Below are 24824 nucleotides of genomic sequence, written 5' to 3' on the forward strand. Positions count from 1 at the left end.
ATATAAATATAAATGTCCTCTGTGGCCAATGTAATCAATTTTCCATTTTCAGTAAATTCCAGAGAACTCTGCCCTCTGCAAGAAGTGTTGGCTGGATATCCTGGTGGACTGGTTTTACTAGCAAAAGTGTTCGTTACAGAGGAATGTCTCCATGTGGGATAGACTTCAATTCCAGGAAGGCGACAGGTTCAAGCATAAGTATTATTTCTACCCAATTAAGAACAAAATTGTGTTTATTACCCCCAAAATACATTGCTTGAGCCGGGATTTATGGATCTGCATAACTGGAGTAATTTTCTTTTTTAGGCTGAGACACTTTCTGGTGGTAGCCCTATGCTTTGAGCAAACATATGAACCAGAACTCTAAGTGGGTTATGGTTAATGCATACATCGCCGGAGATCTTTGGCAGTTCAAACATGAAACACATAAAATCTCTGCCACTTTGAGACCCAAGACCACTTGGGGAGATATTCTCTGTTTTAAATATGGTCATAAAAATGAAAGTGAATTTTATTTGATGAGAATGACGTGAAAAAAAAATTATACATTAGGTATTTGAGGAGTCAATAAATGGGCTGAATGGAGCCAAGGCCTATTACATGTGGTCTAAGGAAATGTGTTTACAAGATGTGAGTGATGCAATTAATAGAATGGATCTAGCCCTGCCAATGCTGCAGGCTCTCAGGCTAAGCAAATGGTATCCCCGTTATATTCCCCTTCCATCCTTTGCCACTGCTTTCTCCTACTCCACTAAAATAAATGCCATGGTGCAGCTCAGAATATATTACCACACCAGGAGGAGCAATCTTAGATACAAGGACTCAATCTGTTTTCTCCTTGTTGCTCTAGCTTCTGTGAATACTACCAACCCTACGTGTGTGCTCAGTGGCTCAGTCTTGCCCAACTCTTGGTAACCCCATGGACTGTAGCCACCAGGCTCCTCTGTCCATGGGATTTCCCAGGCAAGAATACTGGAGTGGGTTGCCATTTCCTCCTCCAAGGGATCTTCTCAACCTAGGGGTTGAACCTCCATCTCCTGCATTGGCAGGCGGGTTCTTTACCACTGAACCACCTGGGAATCTTTACCAACCCTACAGAACTATCCTATTTGCCCTGCCCAGCTTTTTCCTAGTCTTCACTGTTGAACTACATTTTAATTCCTACTTCTTCAGCCTATGTTTGTCCCTTTCACTATTCTGGTTACACAGTCCTTTACATTTGTGTGGACTTAGTTGAGGATGGGAGGAAAGTAAGGATGGGTGTTTTGTCATATCTGAATATTTTTCTAGCAATCTTGCCCAAATTTTGTATTTTTGTATTGTAAAGTCAATGAAAATATGTGAGTGAATGAAGCACTTTTTCTATTCGAAGAAAGCATGTATTTCCTTGCCTGTGGGGCCTTCCACCCCGTTCACCACAACAAAGGTATAGGTAAGTTATAAACACACATGATGAATATGGGTGAGGGGCCATCAGCAGGGGTTTTCATGAGCTGGTGGAAAATGGAAATCAGATGGACAAGGATGATGCTGCAGGAAGGAAAAGCGGAGGGTGAAGGTCCACCTACTGAGAGACTTACTGCTGAAGAAGGGGCTCCGGGTTTAGTGGAGGAGCTCCCCTAAAACATCCGAGTGCAGCAAGGGAAGGGAGACATGGGTTCCCAGAAATGAAGAGGCAACCCAGGAGAGGGACCCGGGAGAGTCCAGGACGAGCTGGATGGAGGAGGCCTAGAACGCAGCCGGCCGGGGTGGGAACAAGAGGATGGGACACTCCATGTGGGAAGGTTCTAGGAAACAGAAAACACAATACAAGAGATTAAAATAGTGTATAAACAGATTAGCAGGATGGGTACATAGCACTTAAGAATGCTAATTCTTCCTATTCCATAATAGGTGGTCGAGTGATAAAATCAAAAGTAGACCAAATGAGCAAAAACTAACCTGATTATTTACAAATACAGTTAAAACACCGGAGAAAGACTTAAAATGGTCAAGATATTTTCCTCTGGGGAGTGGGGCTCAGGTGAAGAGCTGTAGGGATAAGAAGCCTCAGCAATCATTTTAATCTAATTAAAAAATAGTAAATACAATGATGACATCATAATATAATAGTATAATAATATAGGTATTGATACTAATTAGTAGAGATCTACAAAGTGAATATATTCAATTAAGGCAAGTGTATACTTAAAAACTCCTATAGAAAATATAACTTTTGTGAACATAAAGTCAGAAATAGATACCAATTACCGTAATCACTGCATATCTTAAAAACTTATCCCAAGGAAATAATATGTACCATCAAAGATGTACATGTAGGAAGGCTTATATGGGCACTTCTTCTATTTAGGAACTTTATAAACCAGTAAAATGGACAATAGAGAAATTATTTAAAAGATTATGGTATCATGCCCAGCACATTGAAGGTCAAATGACTGTTAAACTTCTAGGACAGAATAGTGTGAAAAATCCATATTTTATATTCAGAAATATAATAACATGGAAAATGATCACTAGTCCCATGAAAAAATTAAAATTATATCTGAAATATAATCTCCATTTAATAACTCACACAATTCACATGAATGTGCACATAGAAAAATAAAAAAGATAACACCAAAATATTAACAAAGTTTAAGGTGCTCTTTGTACTTTTTTTTTAAGGGCATAAATTTATTTTTTTTCTAATTTTATTTTTTTTTTACTTTACAATACTGTAATGGTTTCAAAATGAGGAGAAAATGAACATGTGGTACTTTGAAAATGTGAAAATCAGAGAGTGCTATATAGTAAAATAAAACCATAAAAGATTGTATTTCTTACATAGTCATTTTAATAAGAAGCATGAAAGCTGAAACTATAATAAGTTTTCTTATCTAAAAAATTTGTGTTTGCATATTCTTTTTGACCTCAGGGTAGAGGATGTTTTTTGTAACTCATCCAAACTCATCTTTTAAAGTTTAACAAGACAGTTCAGTAGTCTATTTTTACTATAAATCTATCTTGAGCAAGAATGTTGATAACCTGAAGGTTAACATATATTCATTAGCATTTTTTTTACTAAGTCAGAGAACAACATAATCCAAACAGTCTTATCCTTTCTCTAAACTTAAAAAAAAAAAAAAGGCAAAAAGTCATGGACTACCTTTTGAACTTTTCCCTTTAGTTTCTCATAACAGCTTTCATTTTCCCATGAGTACAGTACATTCTTAAAGCTATAAAGTGTGAGAACATTATCCTGAAAGCAAAATGTTATTGTTAAACTACCAGATATATTTTAACACTGACTACTTTATAACTTTGAAGATACACTGAAAACAATTTAAAAACACATGTCTCCTTTAACTTTAGCTTTTACAACTTAAAATCAACTAAAACTGGACCAAGAGGGGAAGAGGTAGCAACTTATCTGAACATTCTTAGGACCAGCTCTTTTTAAAATGTAATTTTTTTGTGTGTTTGAGAAAAGTGCTTTCCTGTGTATTCTCCTACTCCTCCTGATTTACTTTCCTGATAAAATGGGAAGTATAGTTGTCACAGGGTTTCCCCAGTGACTCAGTGTTAAAGAATCTGCCTGAAATCGAGGAGATGCAGGTTCAATCCCTGGATCGGGAAGATTCCCTGGAGAAGAACCCACTCCAGTATTGCAACCCACTCCAGTATTCCTTCCTGGGAAATCCCATGGACAGAGGAGCCAGGCAGGTTACAGTCCATGGGGCTGCAAAGAGACATGACTTAGTGACTAAACAACAACATAGTTGTAATAATTCTTTACATCCTAATCTTAAACGTTAAAGGCTCACTGTTGTTATTGTCCTTAAATGATGGTTTGGACCTGAAAAGTTAAGAACAATTGATACCTTCCATGTTGAAGCTAATCTGCTTGAGTTGTGTAACTGTATCTTTTACATGTGTCAAAGTATTAGGGTTAAGAAATCATATATATCAAATAGTTCTTGTCATGAGAAAATAAAGAAATGAGGTTGATTTTTCAAAAGTTACACATAATTTTCTGGGTACGTCATTACACCCATAAGGTCTCTAATAATAGCAGTGTACTGTTTCATGGCAGTGAAAATCCACAAAGAGACCTGGCTTTGCAAGAAGCTTCCTTCAGCATCTTAAATGCTGTGAACACATACCTTCCTCTGTGGGTTCCACATGGCAGCTTTTCACTCAGGCACAAGCAAGTATATCAACTCCAGAGCCACACCCTCACATCACACTGAACAGAGTTAAGAGTCTTTTCTGGTAGCTATGGAGGCAAGGGAAGGAAACTCATCTTCCCCAGAAGACCAAGTTCTTTGCCTACAGTTGAGTGGCCTGCTCATCTGTCAATCAGTGTCTGGGAATCAGTAGAATGAGTTATAAGGCAAGTGGGCTTATACCTGAAGTCATTTTGCTTGAGGCTTAGGGCTTCCCTGGTGGTTGTATGATAAAGAATCCCCTGCTAATGCAGGAGACACAAGAGATGCAGGTCAAGAATACCCCCTGGAGAAGGCAATGGCAACCCACTCCAGTATTCTTGCCTGGAAAATCCCATGGACAGAGAAGCCTGGCAAGTTACAGTCCATAGGGTCACAAGAGTCAAACATGACTTAGTGAGTAAACAACAACAACACATGGCTCAGAAAGGGAAAGTATTGTTACCCACTAGGAAATTTGGGTAAATCCCCCAAAGAAAGTTAAGCGTGAGAGCAGACAGCAAATGTGTCTGCAATCCCCACCACCATTAAGTAGATTATCCCACATTAATAATTATACTTATTCACTTTTCAGAGAAAACAAACAAAATGAAAAGACAAACAAAAAACAACAACAAAAACCCCAACCAATTTTATGGTCTTTAATTCCAAAACCAAAATGAACAATGCCATGGTTTTGACTTGAAGATAGGCCCCAGTTGATGAATCCATGCACAAAGGTTGCCTTTTGATATCACTGGGAGAACAGAGGAAACAGGGCCAGTCCCAGGACATAGCAGAGACCATCTTTAAGTAGTTCAAAGAAAAAGGGCTGTAGTTGAGTCTTTTAGAACTTTGTAAAACCACTGCCAGAAAACTGATTGCTACTATGAAGCAACTAAATCACTGAGGTAGACATTATACTAAATTGGTATCAACCAGTATAAGGGAGCCCAGTCAACAAATCAAAATATTTATCTGAAGTGATCTGTTGGATGTTATTTATCCTGCTGGACCCACTGGAGACAGGGCGCTTTAAAGTGACTCCATGGGACTGCTGTCAAAGCTGTCAGGTGATTATCACCTATCCAAGGCAGAAACACCCTTTCTTCCTTATCCAGTCAGTGTCTCTCTCTTCTGTCCCCTCTTCATCTCCAATGCTCTTTCTTTACCTTCAGCCTCGTTTCTCTCCTGGACCCTGTAAGCATTCTCTAACTAGTCCCCCAGCCTCCAGCTTTGCCCTCTCCTTGTTCCTCCTCAAACACTACGAGGGACATCTTCCTAAAATAATATTCTAGTCCTCGTGGCTTCCCATTGTTTCTCAAGATAAAGCTCCTTAGGATAATATATAAGATTCTACCTCTTCAGCCTCAGTTGTCACCAGTGGTTACTATTTTTGTTGGCAATTTGATGAAATGCTACTATAAATACTATGAATATCCTTATAAATTCTGTCAATACTTATGAGGGAATTTATCTAAGGTATATGCTGCGGGGCAGCATTGCTACTTCATAGGACACGCACATCTTACAAGTTTTTTGCCAAACTATCTGCAAAGTCATTGTACTGACTACACTTCAATCAGATATTTAAGACTTGGTTGACCACACCCTTAATAAAACTTAGTAATGACTTAAAATTTTGCACATTGACTGTATTTTTTTATTGTATATTGCTCATTCAGGATGTCTTTTCTCAGTAACTCATCTTTTGTATTCTATTGGAATATTTATTTAGGGATGTTCCTTTTAGATGCTGAATACTAACTTGTTGGTTATTCCTACTAAAAAAAATTCTGCTTTGTCATCTCACATCTTATTTTGATAGACTGAAATATTTTTAAGGGATTCTCAAATTTGTATTTCAGTGGTAAAAATCACATTTGTAAGAATAAAATTTACAAATGGAGACAGAGGCATCAGCTGGGAGTCATGGGGGACGAGTGCTCAGATTTCCTGGGGCTCCTCTCACGGTTTCTGCGCTTCCTACCAAAGTCTTCCAGGAACTTCTGGAACCTCCACGGGTTCCATAGTGCCCAGTTTGAGAACCAGTACCCTAGGGCAAACTTCCCTTCACAGGAGAAGAAACCAAGCTCAGAGGTTGAGCTATCTGCCCCAAGAACTCTGATGGTGGCTTCCTCCACCACAGCTATCAGGAAGGAAAGGCTGGGGAAACATGCCTGCACAGTGGCCTTGGTCTCAGAGGATCGCCCTCCTTCTCCAGCACGGTCACTCCTGTAGTTTGGCTTCCAGGTGTGTGCAACCTGAGGGCTTCAGGCAGTGCTGCTCCAGAGTGACCCTGCACCCATGGACTCTGTATGGCCAGCTCACCTCTGCAATCTCAATCAGCTCCACTGTAGACATTTTATGTGACATTAAAGAAGAAATGTGAGTGCTGGAACCACTGTCTTCGCACACTCTGTTGGGGAAGATCAGAGCTCACAGAGTGGGTGAGGTGGAGAAGGAGAAAGTAGAAAATACAGATGTGCAAAGATCTGGCCATTCTCCATGACCCACCGTCAGGTCTCTTGCCATTGAGGTGGAAGGGGCGCTCCAGGTTGCAGGTGCATCTCCAGTTGGTATGAAGCAGCTGAACAAGCCCTCTGGAGATGGACACTGGGCTTGACAGTCAAGCCAGAGCCACCAGCACTAACTCATGCCTCTGTGAACTCATCCTGTGTTTCATCCATATGAACATCTATATCATCTTGAGAGGCACAAAGGGTATTGGTTTTGGAACTGTTAAGGCCCTTTAACATTGACAGCATTTCCACAGACAGGTTCAGACAGTTGCCCCTCAACATACATACCTGGGCTTTGTGGGCAGACATCCTGTGGGATGGCAGGGAGTGGAGAGATGGGATAGCAGGGCAGTCATGAGCCCCATCCACCTCTCCTGCACACACACCATGGCTGCCCGCACTGGCCCAAGCCCCAGTGCCCGATTCTCATTCCCTCCAGACTGGAATGCCTGCAGAGCTGTCTCCTCCTTCTCAGTGAGATTTCTGGGCTCTGCCATGTCTATGGTTCTCTTTACCCATCACATCGTTTCCTGTTTTGGCTAGTTTAAGCCACGCCATTTGTGCAGGAGGTGGAGGATGCTGGGGGTGCTCAGCCAAGTACCTTCCAGCCAACAGATCTGCAGGGAGGGCTACCTTCTGCATGAACAACCAACCCTCCAGGAAGCCACCATCTTTCTAGTTAGTAATTCAACTCCCATATGTCAATTTTATGTTTTCTTTTATGACCTGTGCAATTTGAGTTAAGAACTATTTCCACAAAGATCATCTTTTCCAGTGCTTCCCTAACGTTCATATGCATATTTTTAAATGCAGATTTAGTCTGCACTTGATGCTGGTGCTGCTGCTCACAGACCTCACTTTCATTTCTATTTCCATATTTATGTCTTTAATCTACCTTTAAATGACTGAATGGTATAAAATGAGGCTCTAATTTAATCTCCCCCACCCCATGACAGTCAGGCCTTCCTAAAACTATTCACTGAATGTAGTGTAACACATGCTCAGTCGTGCACGACTCTGAAACCTCATGGACTGTAGCCCTCCAGGCTCCTCTGTCCATGGGATTCTCCAGGCAAGAATACTGGAATGGGTTGCCATTTCCTTCTCCACAGGATCTTCCCAACCAAGCGATCTAACCCATCTCCTGCATTGGCAGGCAGATTCTGAGTCACCAGGGAAGCCTGTATTCACTGAATAGTCCATCCTTTTCCCACTAGTCAGTAATGCAGTTCATCATAATCGTTATTCTGTGTTGAGTCTGGTAGGAAGCTCTGTACTCTGCTTATTGCAATAGCCTATTTTTCTGCCCTGCAATACCATAACTACTTAGCAATCATAGTTACTGTTATAATTACAACAGTTTTATAATAATTTCAAATACCTTTTAGGAAACCTCTTTAAAAAATAAATAAATGTTTAAAGCCAAAATAATGACAATGTTTTGTGGAATTAAAACATGTAGAAGTAAAATGCCTAACAAAAAAGGCATGAGGGGTGAATGTACATGTAGTTATAATGTTCATATACTATACTTGAAGTGGTATAATATTACTTGAAAGTAGCCTGTGGTAAGTTAAAGATGTATCCTACAAACCTGTAGCAACTACACACATAAAGTATAATTAGTAAGTCAAGAGATAAAATAGAAATATTAAAAAATACTCAACTAATGCAAAATAATGCATGAAAAGAGGTTAAGAAAAGAATTAAGAACAAATGGGAAATAAGAAAACAAATAAGGTGGTATATTTAAACCTAACCATGTCCATAATCAAGTTAAATGTAAATGATCTAAACACTCCAGAGATTTACAGACTGCATGAAAGAGCAAGGACAGAGTATATATTCTCTTCAGGAAAACCACTTCAAATACATTAAAAGTAAAAAGATGGGGAGTAACACCATAATACTTTCTAAAAGAAAGTTGGAGTGGATATATTAAATCAGACAAAGTAGATTTCCAGATGAGAGAATATTACTCAAGATAAAGAGGGCCATTTCATAGTGATAAAGAAATAAATTTATCATGAAGAAATAACAGCCCAAAGTGTTTATGAATCTATATAAGAACAGATTCAAAATACAGGACAGAACTGAAAGAAATGAGAATTTTTTGCAGCCTTCAACTACAGTTATAATTGAGATTTCAACACTCCTGTTCCAACAACTAATAAATTGATCAACTGAATGTCATTAAAATTTAAAACTTCTGCTCTTTAAAAGTACCTAGTTAAGGGAAATGAATTTGAGAAGTCAGAGAGTAGGAGAAAAATCTTTGCAAAACAGGTATTCAATAAGGGACTCCTACAACTCAGTAGGAAGACAAACCACTCAATATAAAAATAGGGAAAAGAAGAAACTTTCACCAAAGAATATACACAGACAGCAAATAAAGACATGATACTCAACATCTTAGAGAAATGCACACTAAAACCACCATGAGAGGGACTTCCCTGGTGGTTCAGTGCTGGAGAAGCTGTCTGCCAATTCAAGAGGCACGTTCAGTCCCTGACCTGGGAAGATCCCACAGGCCACGGAGCAACCAAGCCTGTGCGCCACGGCTATTGAGTCTGTGCTCTAGAGCCTAGGAGCCGCAGCTACTAAGCTCACTTGCCCTATAGCCCATGCTCTGCAACAAGACAAACCACCACAATGAGAAGCCTGCGCACTGCAACGAGAGAGTAGCTCTCACTCGCCACAACTAAGAGAAAAGCCAGAACAGCAATGAAAGTCCAGTACAGCCAAAAACAAATAAAATTGTTTAAAAAAAAAACACCATGAGGTACCATGTTGTCACCTCCTGTTTACTAATCACTGGTGAGGAGGAGTGTCCTACCTTAGGGTGACGGAGATGATCTCAGGACAGGTGAGATCTCTTAACAGTTTCTAAGTTAGGTGTGCTCACCACCTGTAGGAAGAGAATGCTGCAGGCCAAGCGGAGCCATGTGAGGGTTGCGCTTGGAAACTGACTAGCCGGGGTCACACACCCACCAAAGGACTGACAAAACCAAGTGTTGGTGAGGATGTAGAGCAAGTGGAACTCTCAGACTGCTGGTGGGAAAAGTAACGGCACAGCCACTTTGGAAAACAGTGTAGCAGTTTCTCATAAAAGTTAAACATAACCTATCACATGACCCAGCCATTCCATTGCTAGGTATTTACCCAAGAGAAGCAAAAGTGTATTTTTAAATAGACTTGCATCCTAATGTCCACAGCAGCTTTCTTCATAACATTCCCAAACCAGAAATAACCCAATGTCCATCAACTGATAAGTCATCTAGAAACTGTGGTATTTCCACACAATGAAATATGGCTCAGTGATATAAGGGAAAGAACTTGCCCTTATACAACATGTTGCTCCTGCTGCTGCTAAGTCACTTCAGTCGTGTCCGACTCTGTGTGACCCCAAAGACGGCAGTCCACCAGCAGCCTGGTGGCTCCCCCGTCCCTGGGATTCTCCAGGCAAGAACACTGGAGTGGGCTGCCATTTCCTTCTCCAATGCATGAAAGTGAAAAGTGAAAGTGAAGTCACTCAGTTGTGTCAGACTCTTCACAACCCCATGGACTGCAGCCCACCAGGCCCCTCCGCCCATGGGATTTTCCAGGCAAGAGTACATGAGTGAACCTCAAAAGGAAAATACTGTATAATTACATTTATGTGAAATTTTAGAAATGGCAATATTAAAATGACTGAATGCAAACCAATGGTTGTTAAGACAAGGGTGGAGGTGGAGGAACACCCTTGGTACAGAGCAGCATGTTCTAGATCTTGATTAGGAAAGTAATCGCATGAACATAAAAACTCACTGAATTCTGTTAACTGGTGAATTAATTTAAAACATTTGTATGTAATTAAAAAAATTTTAATTTTTGGCTGTGCTGGGTCTTCTTTGCTGAGCACGGGCTTTCTCTAGTTTCAACGCATGGGCTTTTCATTGCAACGGCTTCTCACTGCAGCAGCGGCTTCTTTATTGCAGAGAATGGCCTCCAGGGCATAAGCTTCAGTAGTTGTGGTACTCCGACTTAGCCGCCCTGAACTTCCAGACCAGGAATGGAACCCTTGTCCCCTGCATTGGCAGGCGGATTCTCAACCACTGGACCACCAAGGAAGTTTTATTATATGTAAATTATTCCACAATCAGGCTGATGAGAAAACAAGAAGGAAAAACCCTCAAGGCCTTAGGTTCCTACTGTCAACAAACTACCCCAAGTCAGCTGCAAGCCCTCTGAATTTTTGCTTCCTCTTCTTTAGGTCCGTAAGAATTTCTTTCAATTTCTTGTGATAAATATATAGTGCATTTCCTCCAGAATGTTTGATGGTTTCTTGCAGGAGTTTAAAAAATTCTTTTAATATCTTGTCATATTGCTGCAAGCAGAAATCTCACTTTTTTTTTTTTTTTCCGGTAAAAATTCTCTGGCTTTTAGTGCTTTAAATTAGACCTACCTAGTTTTGTGCAAGCTTTTAAAATTATGGTAGTTTCTAAAAATTGCTCACCTTTTTTATTGGGAGAAACTTACTGCATTAAGGCTCAGAAATATTCATGCTTTAAGTATGGGAAATTATGTTAAAAATAATCAACTTATAAATTCATGCTACATATTATTTTCCACATTTAAATACATTACCAGATATAGCAAGATGATATAACATCTAAATGGCTGATGTTAAATTGAAATTAAGATGTCAGATTCAGAAATCAGTAATTATGACACCCTCCTTTATCTTCATACCCATCCATAATATATAACTCAAATTATTTATGCATCTGGGATACTTATTGAATAAATGCTTTTTTTTTGGCTATACTGGGTCTATGTTGCTGCCATGGGCTCTTCTCTAGTTGAGGTAAGCAGAGGCTACTGTCTAGCTGTGGTGTGACAGCTTCTAATTGTAGTGGCTTATTGCAGAGGACAGGCTCTAGGTGCTCAGACTTCAGTAGTTGAGGCATGTGATTTCAGCAGTTGTGGCTGCCAGGCTCGAGAGCCTATAGGCTCAGCAGCTGTGGTGTACAGGCTTTAGTTGCTCTGCAGCATGTGGGATCCTCCCATCAGGGATCGAAGCCATGTCTCCTGCAATGGCAGGTGGATTCTTTACCACTGAGCCATCAGGGGAATCCAAGTGTTCTATCCTTAATCTTAAAATGTTGAGTTGAATATTTCATATTAAAATTTTTTAAATCAAATAATTTTTGTGATTTGTGAACTTTAGAGACAAATAAGACATTCATACTACTACAAGTATTAGATATAAAAACCATAATCAAATGAGTATGGATTGTGAAAGATCCCCTCCCATCCCAATAAATCTGCATGTTCTCTGTGTCACTACTGCTGTCTTTTATCACTCTGAGTGAGCAGGGTAAGAAACCTGACATTTTCACTAGATGACCTTGGGAATTGTTAAAAAGTAAAAATTAAACCTATAATGTTATTGGATCTCAGAAAGTGTTGTAGTTTGTAAAATTGACAAGCTTCATTTACTTTTTAATGCCTCCCCAAGTGCCTGTCAACGATGTAAAGCTGTAGGAATGAGTAGCATGAAATGCAGCCTCCAAAGTCTTGAAGTTTTATTTTTCAGGGAATGTATTACATGTTAAAACACGACATTACAAAGTGTTAGAGTGAAACAAACAAACAAATGTAGAGCCATTTTTTCCAACTTAATATTCCTCAGCTATGCCTACAATTTTCATAGAGTTGACATTACTTCTTCCTTCACCTTATGAATTCTCAGTGTTTCTATCTGATCTCTATCCAGATGTATTCAGAGCACAGCATAGGTAGGGCCACACCAGGTGCTGATACCTTTGTGAGCAGTATAATAAATACCTTTCATCCCACTTAGGGGAAAATTAAGGGGATGGAGTTCGTGAAAATTCTAGTTAACTGCAGGTTTAATTATGTAGCTCCAAATAATCTCACCAGGAGTCCCCTTCCTTACTTTCTTAAGAACTTCAAGTGGCTGGTTTATGGTTTCAAGCTACTCACCAAATCACCTAAGAGGAAAAAGTTTTCTACCATTTCCAGGAGAGTTAAAAGAATAATAAATAACTTCAATGAAGTCAAATTTGCTTTCTTTTCCCCAAAAAATTACATTGTCAAAGTAGTAAGATTCTTTGTAAGTATAAATGCATGGTGTTCTTATGAGTTGTTTTCATTAATTCCTGTGTAAGTTTGTTAGATAAAAGTATGAAAAAATTTGGATTCCAAATTCTACTAGACAATATGACATCTTTTATTATATTTTCAATAGAAATTTATATTTGGCACACTTAATGTATATCAGGAAATTTAAAATGTTTAAAATCTTTTAATTGGTATTCATGGCTTCCCTGGTGGCTCAGTGGTAAAGAATATACCTGCCAATGCAGGAGACGCATGTTCTATCCCTCTGTCAGGAAGATCCCCTGGAGAAGGAAATGGCAACCCACTACAATATTCTTGCCTGGGAATTCCATGGACAGAGGAGCTTGGCGAGCTACAGTCCATGAGGTCACAGAGTGGACACAACTTAAGAGCCTAAACAATAACAATTGGTATATGTGTATACTACATAAAGGAGAGAGAGGGGAAAAAGAGACCATGAGAAAAGAAGATAACTTCTCTTTTGTGCAAAAAAGATTCCAAAACATTTCTTTTTAAAACTTGAATCTGATTTTTCAAAGGGAAAATAAGATCCTATATTTTACAGGAAACCACATATCTTAATGAAAGATAAAATACCAGCATATAAACCACAAGGTGGTGCTACAATTCCATGCCTACAGATACTAAATTTTTAGAAGTTTCATTGATAAAGGTGGTTTTTCATAATCTCTTGGTTTATAACTTTTTGCAAATGAAAGAAATAAAGCTAAATGAATTCATTAATTCTAGAAATATTTACTGAAGCTACTAAACTCAAAGTTGTATGCTAACTTCAAAAGTTCATAATTTTAAAATATGATGACTCCACATGTCCCTGTATTAGAATAATTAAAGTATTTTTTAGGTTACTTATACTTAGAATTTTAACTTACTATTAATGTTTCACATGTGGCAAATATCAAATTACATTATATAAACATATGAGTAAATAAAATAATTCATCTAGTTATTTAAAATGAATTCCACTTTTCTCTAAGTTCATCTAAGATTATTTTCTCTCTCAAAAAGAATATAACTTCCCATCATTTAAAAAAACAAACAAACAAAAATACTCATTGTGTATCTTGTAATACTGAACGGCCACCATCTGTGTCTGAGCTGCTGTTCTTAAAATGTGTTACAGAATAGAGTACTAAAACACTCAACACATTTTTCACAACTGTCCAACTTGCTGCCAAACACAAAAGGAGAATCATGCCGTGACTTCCTCAACATTAATTGAAAATGTGTTGCTGCCTTTTGACTGCACATGAAACAGTTGTATATTTTAAACTTCAATTAGTATTTTCAAATTTTCATTACAACATATTCATTAGTACAGATGGCAAGATGGTAGGTATGAGAGCCTCCTAGGGACAACATGCAAGTCCCAGGTGGAGCGTTTCCAACAGGATGTAAACCATGGTCCTCAAGCCTGTACTTTAAAAAACATATTATTCACCACACTGCCAACAAATGTCGACACAAAAATATAGTGCTGGAATGACTTCACGCTCTAAAAGAAGTGTACTGGCACCTTAGCTGTCCTAATAGCAAAACAGTAAAGCAGTATAATCAAAGCGCAAAAATATTTAAGTATTTATTCAATATGGAACCAAAAAGCAAATATACCAAATGGAATTCAAGTTCTAATAAGAACATTCCAGTGTATTGAAATGGCATAGAGAACTCTTTAAAATATACAACATGTACAGTAGCCAAAGTCCTAGAGAAGTTCATGCAGACAATTCTATAATTAGTGATTTGGACATTTCAGTAACTCTGCAGTTTCTTCAAACCTGAAATATAATAAATAAATAATATATTAAGTAAATAACTAATCCATAGTGAGGTGTAGGATTTAGGTTGCTGAAATTATGCTTTTGAGCCTTAAATAAACTTCAGTGCCTATTTATAGGTACAAGTACTGTTAATAAGTATACTGGGGCCAGAAGGGAAAGTAAAATAACTAGAGTCAATTTTAAGTCTTTAAATCGTGGAGCATAAGTTATTTCAGCACATTTCAAATTTCAAAAAAATATATATATAGTTTTTTAAAGTAGTAGGCTGCATGATAACCTTACATAATTTCATATTTTATTTCAACTTCTCTCTAAAAAATACACATAATTTATATTAGATCAAAGTATCATATTCAGTATTATCATACCAACAACTTTCTGAAAAAGACTAGCAACACTTTAACAATACTTATATGCCCCCACACCATTCATCTACATACATAAAATTTAACAGTTTGACAAACTAGTTATCAAAAATAGATAATTCCTTGATTAACTATTAATATCAACCAAAAATATCATCACACTCTTTAATCTGCAATTAATTTCATTAACAATGTTTTACATCGCTTGTTGGAAACAAAAACAGTGACTCATCTCACAAACACATAACTGTAGATGGATTTATTATTCACTGGAGTCTTGAAGGAAATTCCACACCTGATTGAGAGACCTTCAAGGTTTAAAACACACATGTACATTCTTTATATACTGTAATCCAACACAATTCCCTGTAGAGAAATGAATCTCTGTTGCCCTTTTCTGGTTACTTACATTTTTTTCATCCTTTCCATTTTCTGCATTGTTGTTTCCTTTAATTTAAAAAGCAACAAATTTAGGCGATTTCTCAAAGTAAACCATAATCCAAGATGGACCGTGAACATATAAAACACAGTCTAAAACACTGCACTAAGTACTGTTTATTTATCACAAAGAATTTTTATGAGATTGAGATTTATAGTTTCACTATTTGTCTTGCCAATGGCATCTACAACTAAATCGAATGCTTACTTTTTCTGGCATTACAAAGGAAATCATGTAAGTGGTTGCCAGATTCTTCTTACCTCTGAGATCTCTTTCAAACCACAGTAATTAACAGTTGAGGTTCTGGGAGTTGAATTTGATGACACCGTACTATAACCAAAGGATAAAGGAATATTTGCATGCCTTTCCTCTTTGCTTTTTCTATCTGTGGAGAAATTAATTTTTAGATTAACTTTTCCTTTCATGGGAGAGTCAAATATCTAAAATTTTATGTATAGAGGGAAGGAAAATAAACATCTCAATATAAAATGGCTACTGGTATAGGTCTAGATGAGTCTTTAATATTCTTTTAGGATAATGACCTGCACATGAAGATCTAGATGTTAAAAACTGGCCAATAAAAATCAAGAAAAGTAATATTATCTTTATCATGATAGCAATCAACTGAATATACAAGTTAATGTATTTTTAAATATAGGCTACCGACCCATGAATTTTCTTTTCTTAAAATAGTGGCAATTATTACTAAAACTGACTGTATATACTTCCTAAAAATCAAGAAACATTCTACCCTTAGTTGATATGTATGGAAAAAATTGCTTAAAATTCAGGGTTCACAGATTCATTTCTCTATATAACTGAATAACTTTCCTTTTCCAGTATCCTGATATTATTCATTCAGCAAAATAATGGCAAGTCTTTCCTACAACTGAATCAATTATAGAACATCACAGAAAAGACAAGTGTCTGTCCAATCAACCCCATAAGCCCTGCATTTTCAGTCATGGTACATATGCAAAAACAAGGGCCCCCCCCAAAAAAAATCAGGTACCCATTTAAACTATTTTACACAGTTTACCATAAGCCTACACAGACAATCTTTGTATTGTGGAACAGAATATTACCACATGAGAACTTTAGGCTCTCATCAAGCCACAGTCTCTTGCCTGTTGGCTCCATTCCTCTACTCACTCATCAGCATGAACTTCACAGAAACCACCCCCAACCCAACATGATTCTAAGATCAGATTGGTGAACTGCTACTCTCAGCATCAAAAGAAGTCAAACCCTCTTCTTCCAGGTAGCATGTATAGGTAAGATATAATGTAGAAACTTCATAAATTTGACTCTTAATTGATCAGGGTCAGACTAAAAATTTTTTGAGACAAGTATTCACCTCATTCCTAATCTATAATCCATGTCAGACAGTAGTCTGTCTGCTCATCACTCTGAGTCCTAGCGCAGGTCTTAAACTTGGTTCTGTGTTTAACTAAGGGGTTAATAGTATGTGCTGCAATATGTTATTTAAAAAGTTTAAGCCCAAACAGGCAACAATGAACTTGGCAAAGACAATGTTTGCAAATAGCAGGCATTCAGTATTCTTGCAGGGCATGAAAACTTGATGTCTACCGTAAATATTTACTGGGGACAAAAATACAGACATTATGTGGACAGACCATAAGATAAAGTTCTTGCTCTCAAGGGTCTTGGAACTGAGCTTAGAAATTTGTTGAGTAATGAATAATAAAGAGAAAAAAAGCCAACTTTTACCAAATCTGAAACTTGTAGTCTATAATAAATTTAGTGCCAGAAACAGCATCTCTAATAACTGTACCTAATAACCTAAATATTGAAATTGCTCTCTGTGGAATGAAACTGGCATGTACACTAAGTATGCAGTGCTGAGAAGAAAACGTCAGAGCTAATTTGCCTCAATTCAAACACGTCCGATCATTCAGTAGCTATGCAGCTTTTGGCAGTTAAATCTCTCTCTTCCTCATCTGTAAAATGTGGATAATAGAGCACTTGTATTGTCCGAGAATTAAATTTTTATTACTATAGCTTGATTATGAATTCTCAGTTGGAAAAATATCTCTTCTGCAAATATGATTTACTTATAATGTGAGATAAAATTTAGACCTTTGTCTTTTCAAAAAGTGTAAGAATCGAAAAAAAAAAAAAGCTATCACTGAAAAGCAGCTTAGAAACCTTATCCCTGCTGTTCAGTCACAATGGAAATGCCAGTAGCCAAAGAAGTTAAGGGACATGGCGACTGCCCCAATTTTAGGTCCTTCACATTCTATCATCATCGGTGAACTGTTGAAATATAAGAGGTTTTTAACACATTACACGTTACTGACAAATGTGTTTTTTTCTTCTACATATATTATTCACATATGTGAAAGTTATTATGTGTTAGGCACTCAGTCATGTCCAGCTCTTTGTGATCCCATGGACTGTAGCTGCCAGGCTCCTCTGTCCATGGGATTTTCCAGCCAAGAATACTGCAGTGGGTTGCCATGCCCTTCTCCAGGGGATCTTCTGACCCAGGGATTAAACCCAGGTCTCCTGCATTGCGGACAGATTCTTTACCATCTGAGCCACCAGGGAAGCCATTCCTGGTGAAAGTTATTGTTAAATTTAAATGAGAAACTACAGAGGTCCATTTATTATTCTAAAGCACTTTGCAAATAAAAGAATAAAATGCCTCTACAAGTTTGCAATTTTGTACATTAGAATTTATTTCACTACTATATGTAAGTTGGCTTTTCTAGAAACTCTTGACTTGTCTATAAGTTCAGTATTTTCTTTCTTCTTAGGAGTTTTGCAATTTCTAAAAAATAAGGTTTCAGGGATTAAAATAATCAAATACTATAAAAACATTTTTGTGAGATCTCCTAATCATATCACCAATTCCAATACACCAAGAGCTCACCTGGATTGAGACTGTCCATGTCACTACTGGAAGCATAGTCTTCACTCATCTCATTAAACTCTATATATTCATTATTCTGAAATAATGCAATTTAGTATTTAGAATAAAATGAAAACATATGTTCTCAATTTATATTCTTACTGCTAAGCATAACATATATATGCTTACTTTTATCTTATTTATAAGCAAAACATAAATATCTCTACATATAAAAATTGATCTTTCTGGTAATGATAACCCTGTATGCGAGACAGCAAAAGAGACGCAGATGTACAGAACAGAACAGACTTTTCGACTCTGTGGGAGAGGGAGAGGGCAGGATGATTTGGGAGAATGGCACTGAAACATGTATAATATCATATAAGAAACAAATCGCCAGTCTAGGTTCGATGCAGGATACAGGATGCTTCGGGCTAGTGCACTGGGATAACCCAGAGGGATGGTATGGGGAGGAGGTGGGAGGGGGGTTCAGGAGTGGGAACTTATGTACACCCGTGGTGGATTCATGTTGATGTATGGCAAAACCAATACAGTATTGTAAAGTAAAAAAAACAACAACAAAAAAATTGATCTTTCAAATATGGAAGGAGATAGAAACCTTGAATCTACTTTTTAAGAAGATAGACTAGGACCAGAAATTGATACAAGTTCATCAGATTTTCTTACTGGATAAAGGGAAAAGCAATAGTCACAACAGGCACCACCAAACAGGCTGTGTCCTACTAGGACTTCATTCCAACTAAATATTTCCCAAGACCCAAAACAGTCTCTTATTTAGCATCCTGAAGAATACACACATAATAATGAATAAAAGTTCTTTATTATATCTGAGACACTCTGTAAAAGCAAAGGAAAGAAAATACCTTTTTAGATAAAAGCATTTCGGTTTCAAGAAGAGTGACACGACTCAGAAGATTAGCCCAGGTTTTTTCATTCACCATCACTTTCCCTTTCATTTTTTCTTCCAAAGATTCTAATCTACTCTCTATGCAAGTCAGTTTCTTAAGCTTTTCTTGGCATTCAGCAAGCATAGACTGTAATGCAGCAACCTCAGGATTGACTTTTATATCCTAAAATGATAGAATAGTATCAGTTAGGAAAATAAAACTATAACTAATAGCTTCTTATAATTAGGAAAACTAAGAGGAAATGACCAACAAATGAAAGTATACTGAGCTTGTTCTGTTGCTATAAACAGGAAATAAGCCTAATGGATATCTGGTAGCTTTTACATATCAACTATATAATAAGAGGTAAGTCTCAAGGCATAAAAGACATAAAAAGAAGTTTTAACAGAAGCAGTAATGACCAGACATTATAACAGGGGTCTGTGACTACAAAGTAATAGAAATAATACTCATGGAAAGAGAGGGAAAGAGGGCACAAAGGACAGCAAGGGCCCCAAAAGGAAAATGAAAGGGCTGTAGTGCATCATTTTTTTCCATTCATCAATATAGGGAAGAGGTGGAAAAGAACCTTCACGACAAAGTAGTCTATGTCTCTCACTAGACTGTAAAGCGTGAAGAAGTCCTATGTCTTATTCGTCTTTGCATCATCTCTCCTAGTACCCTAAACATGAAGAGCAAATAATATCTTTTTAATTATATTCAGTAAGACTTAGTGATTCTTAAGTAATGGTAACATGTCATGATCAATAGTTTAAAAGACTAGAAATGTTACAAAGGTTAGACACTTAAATAATTATGTACATCAAAGCAAGAAATACTGGTTCAAGAAGCCCCAAATTCTTACTTGTTGTTCACAGTTAATGTCAGGAACCTGTAATTCAGGAATTGTTATTTCAGCAGCCTTTAAGTCACAAACATCAAATGCTTCGTTAACATCTGTTACTGTATCTTCAGAAATGTCAGCACCATCTTCATTGTACAGATGTCGGATCACCACAGCTTTCTTCTGCATAGAGAAAAATACATCAGAGATGCTTTCATGTTCTCTTCCACAATTATTTTAAACACACACATAGTAATTTTTCAAAACAAACATCCTATTTTCCATTTAAGATTTATAGAAGTATAAATTACCATATATGGATACACCAAATATTACAAATTTATTAATATTTTATATGTGATGATAAAGTTGTGGTCATGATTTTTAAAAAGTATTTTTATATTTTACAAAATATTGAAATAATCTATTCAACAATGTCTGTGACTTGTTTCAAAAGGTTTCAATTTGGGGGAAAAGATGTTGAGAAAAGTGATTACAATTAAGATAAAAGAAGATTAGCAAAGAGTTGACAAATTGCTAAAACTCTGAATGGATACTTTGGTAAATATTTGAGACGGTCCATAAGAGGAAGTTGTTTTTAAAAGGTTAACACACTATTCATGCATATAGATAATTGAGGTGGCTTTATGAGTAGGACTCATTACAATGTTTTTTTTCTATTAAATAAACCACAAAACATCAGACCCTCCTCAATAACAATTACAAAAGGAAAGCATTGAGAGGAAGGCTTTAGGTGAAACTGCATTTATGCAGGACTCTTCTGTCAGTTCCTTTTCTACAGACAATCTGCATATATACAATGAAAACTCAGCACACACTGACACAGAAGTTACACTAGCACTCCAAAACAGCATGGGAGAAGGAGACAATTCGCTTTAGCACTGACTCAGCTTCTCATGTAAACCAGGGTACTTACTGACTCCAACTTCTCTAAATTGGAAGAATTTTAATACCTACCCAAGTTTCTGATAATTTTGATATAATTAATAAAACTCTGATGGATAACAAAAGAAATTTTAAGAAAATTAAAAATAAGTCTAATGTCTTAAAATTTTGTATCTTTTTCCGTTAAGACAATTTAGATCATTTCTCAGCCCCACACTGAAATAGAAGATTGAAAAATGCATTTGGTTATATCAACTCAGATTCATTAAGTCCTTACAGTGTACCTAATACTGTGCTAAAAAAGCACAATGAAGATCTGAAAAATCTGGAATAAGAAATTCCCTGTTTAGATAAATTCTAGTTGGGAAAGGATTCAGGACAGTTACATTTGTTTTCACAGTGCCCTCATTACCTGAGACAGAACAGGCACAGTTTTCTTTTTAAGTTCCTGACATAGCAGCCTTTTTAGTATAGTTAAGTGTCACTACATTTTATAATGGAGTAAAGTATAAATAAATTCACAGTTATATAAGCAGAATAAATTCATGAGTTATATAAGCAGAATCTGTGAATTTATTTATACTTTACTCATAATATAACTCATATTATGAATTGGGGAAAAATAACTCCCTGAATCTTACTCAAATATACTCAAATCCTATATCTAATGACACATTGATTATTTGTCTGATAGTCTATCCTTCAGTCTCGATGGGTTTGCCCCATGCGGAAGACAGCTGAAAGCATATTCACCATTATAAAATAATATTATGGTTTCATTTTCCCTTGGAGATAGAAAAACTATCCCTAAATGCATTGAACTCATTCAGCCACAGCTTCTTGAAGCAGACAAGGACAGGGAAAGTATCGGCCAACGAATAGAAAATATTCAGAACACCATCCCCAAACCAGATTACAGATTTAAGGACTATCAACCATTGGCTAACCTATATTCCTGGTACAAAAATATAAATGTATATAAATCCAGACCTAGAACTAAAGCGAAGGCCTTTAGGAAGATTAGATACATAATTAAGAGTAAATTTTCACCATCACAAGAGGCAGAATTTGGGATTAGAAATATAAAGAGAAAACATGTTCAACTGTACATTTCTACCCTCTTCTTCTAACTTTAGGAATGTTCCCAGAAAATACACGATATGTATTGTGAAAAATCCTTACACTCTACTGTTTGAATAGAATGTTTTTCTAGATGTTAGGCAGAAAAGTGAACCTTGTGTGTTGGATCAGTCAGGCAGGTAATTCTTAACGCGACACACTGTCTTTGTACTGTCCCACCTTTCCTGAAGTCACATATCTGCCAGTGACATCAATGCCCACAGGTTCAGTAGATGTCTTCTCAGCACTTGAACAAGGTTCTGACTTGGCAGAACTGGTCTTTTTTCTTTGTTGTGATGGAGTCTGAAAAAAAAAGGTATTAAGATTTCATAAACTATGTGCTTCCCTGGTGGCTCAGATTTTAAAGCGTCTGCCTGGAATGCAGGAGACCCGGGTTTGATCCCTGGGTCGGGAAGATCCCCTGGAGAAGGAAACGGCAACCCACTTCAGTACTCTTGCCTGGAGAATCCCATGGAGGGAGGAGCCTGTTAGGCTACAGTCCATGGGGTTGCAAAGAGTTGGACATGACTGAGCAACTTCACTTTCTTTCTTTCTTTCTTTCTTTCTTTCTTTCTAAACTATGTGGGAAGGTAGCATATATATATTAAATTCCTCTATCATTTAAATTTTCATGAAATTTGACTGCCAAATACTGCAAGTCTGAGACCACATGTTTTTTGAAAACTACAAAGTGATGAAAATGCATTATGTTAGTTTGTTATATTAGTTTAGGACTAGTAGCTTCAAGTCACAAATGTGTCAAAACAAATGACTTGTATTTAAAGCAAACATCTGGCATTGTAAGGCCACTCAAATCTGTGAGTAGCACAGTAATTGTACTGTGCATTAATTTGCTGACTAGGTATTGATTTTATATATTAAAATATAGCCACTTAACATAAGTTAAAAATCTATTAATAAAATTACCTTCTCAAGACTACTCAACTCCTTGTGCTTTTTCATCACGCAATTCAAAATATCACATATAATTTGGATTTTCCATTCTGCAAATCCACACTGGATAAACTGCTTTTTTGTCAAGATTGGTTTATAATTAAATTGATCACGAAGAAGCTGTAAAGAGGAAATAATAGACCAGCATAATGGTTGGGAGCAATTTCTTTCAAAAATCTAAAATGGTAAGTGACCAGGGATGTACTACCATTTTTAAGAGATGGGAGAGGATTAAGCCACTATAGAAAGGGCACTAAAGAGATTTGTAGGGGCGCTGAGATCGGATCAAGTAGGAAACAGGTAGAAAACAGGTAGCTAGGAATGTACCAGATAGCTATCCAGAAAGATGGAAAAGATAATCATCAAAAGCTTCAAATATTCTCATAGGAACTAGAAAAACTCCTTTGCTTGCTAATACCAGGTATCAGAAAACCATAGTTCTCTTTGTTTATAGAAATTATGACAATTTTTAGACAAGTCAGTAGGCTACTCAGTTTCAATTTCTCATGTGTAAAATGAAAGAAACAGATTAAAAGAGTAATTTCCAAAATCTCTTCTGTGTAACCTCAGATTTCCTAGAAGTCCTTTTAGGCTGCCATGGATGCTTTCTGAGGTAAGAAGCAAAGAAAGGGAAGATTAAACAGAGACTACATATAAAAGCTACCCTCTCATCAAACTCTTTACTTAAAAAAGAAAAAAAAAGCAATTTGATTTGATAAATTGGCTTTTACTATTTTTTTAAGGTTACATAAATCACAGTACATAAATAAAATTAATGATACAAAGTAGGGCTTTGAAAAATCAAACAGAGATTAAGTCCAGGATACATGTAGTACAAGTGTAGATGCCAAAGTAGATAATAAGACACGGTTTCAGATCTCAAGGAACACAAGTTGTTCTAATATAAGTTGCAGTTCCTTCTTACAAACAACTAAATTAATAAATTAACTCACAATTCTATGAACCACAAATTTTACTTAATAAAACTACATTCACTCTAACTTCTGCCAGTATACCAAACTTTACTAAAAACAGACATAAAATAGACAAATGATAATCAATGATAAATGTTTACCAGTCATCATATTTATTAGAGTATGAAACATAAAAGCAAACAAATTGCATCTTGATTGTAACAGAGACTTCATTTACATAAGATAAATACATACGAAAATACTATCAACTATATATGTAAGGAGTTATAAAAATATTGATCTAAAAAAATCATTCAATGACTTCTAAAAGAATTATTGTTTCATAAACTCAAAATACCTTATAGACAGTATCTATGAAGCGTAAGTCATTCTTTGCTAGGAGCTCAACATTGGAGTCGACCAGAAGTTCTGCTACATAGGGTGAGTATGAGGTAAGGGAATAGCTGATGATGGGCAGAGAGGCTGCTGTATCTCCCTTTACCAAACTGTATGGAAAAAAGAGAAAAAAGATTTTTAATATGCTTAATTCCACAATGAAAAGCTGTTAAAAACTCATAATTTAACACAACAGCCATAATAATTAGGGGATGCACGAGACCCTTCAGATTCCACCCCCTACTCTAAACCAGTGCAGCCAAATTACTATGAAACAAAAACTCTTCAGCATCAATACCAACAGTCTGTTTATCACAGTATTTATTGATTTTCCAAAGACTGGCCTTACTTGATCTAGTCTATTTTCTCCTACCAATACAGCAAATGTACCTCCTTAGAGTACGCCACTAGGCTTTATGGTTTTGCAAATATTCTCATATCACCTCACTTACTCTTTATCATAAACCCCC

The 24824-nt window shown here is 36.8% G+C and overlaps 1 protein-coding gene across 13 annotated transcripts in view; it reads right to left on the minus strand.

The window, feature by feature from the left end:
* Positions 1 to 215: 215 nt before the first annotated feature.
* CEP44 (centrosomal protein 44) overlaps positions 216 to 24824 on the minus strand; it is a 34827-nt gene continuing 10218 nt past the window's right edge. For 4 of the 13 annotated variants that reach the window (XM_042243555.2, XM_012129337.4, XM_060411042.1 and 1 more), the window contains 9 exons: positions 24317 to 24464; positions 23018 to 23164; positions 22271 to 22393; positions 20087 to 20248; positions 19198 to 19404; positions 18335 to 18410; positions 15699 to 15823; positions 15409 to 15446; positions 12259 to 14631 (listed from right to left, as the gene is read on the minus strand). In XM_042243555.2, the coding sequence (XP_042099489.1) occupies positions 14589 to 14631; positions 15409 to 15446; positions 15699 to 15823; positions 18335 to 18410; positions 19198 to 19404; positions 20087 to 20248; positions 22271 to 22393; positions 23018 to 23164; positions 24317 to 24464 (1069 nt within the window). In that variant the 3' untranslated portion in view covers positions 12259 to 14588. Of the gene's footprint in view, positions 1788 to 12258; positions 18233 to 18334; positions 18411 to 19197; positions 19405 to 20086; positions 20249 to 22270; positions 22394 to 23017; positions 23165 to 24316; positions 24465 to 24824 lie in introns of those variants that run through there. The other 9 variants (XM_027964623.3, XM_012129326.4, XM_042243554.2 and 6 more) reach the window with 3 other exon arrangements.

The sequence above is a fragment of the Ovis aries genome, chromosome 2 (genome assembly GCF_016772045.2).
Source record: "Ovis aries strain OAR_USU_Benz2616 breed Rambouillet chromosome 2, ARS-UI_Ramb_v3.0, whole genome shotgun sequence".
NCBI classification, from domain to species: domain Eukaryota; kingdom Metazoa; phylum Chordata; class Mammalia; order Artiodactyla; family Bovidae; genus Ovis; species Ovis aries.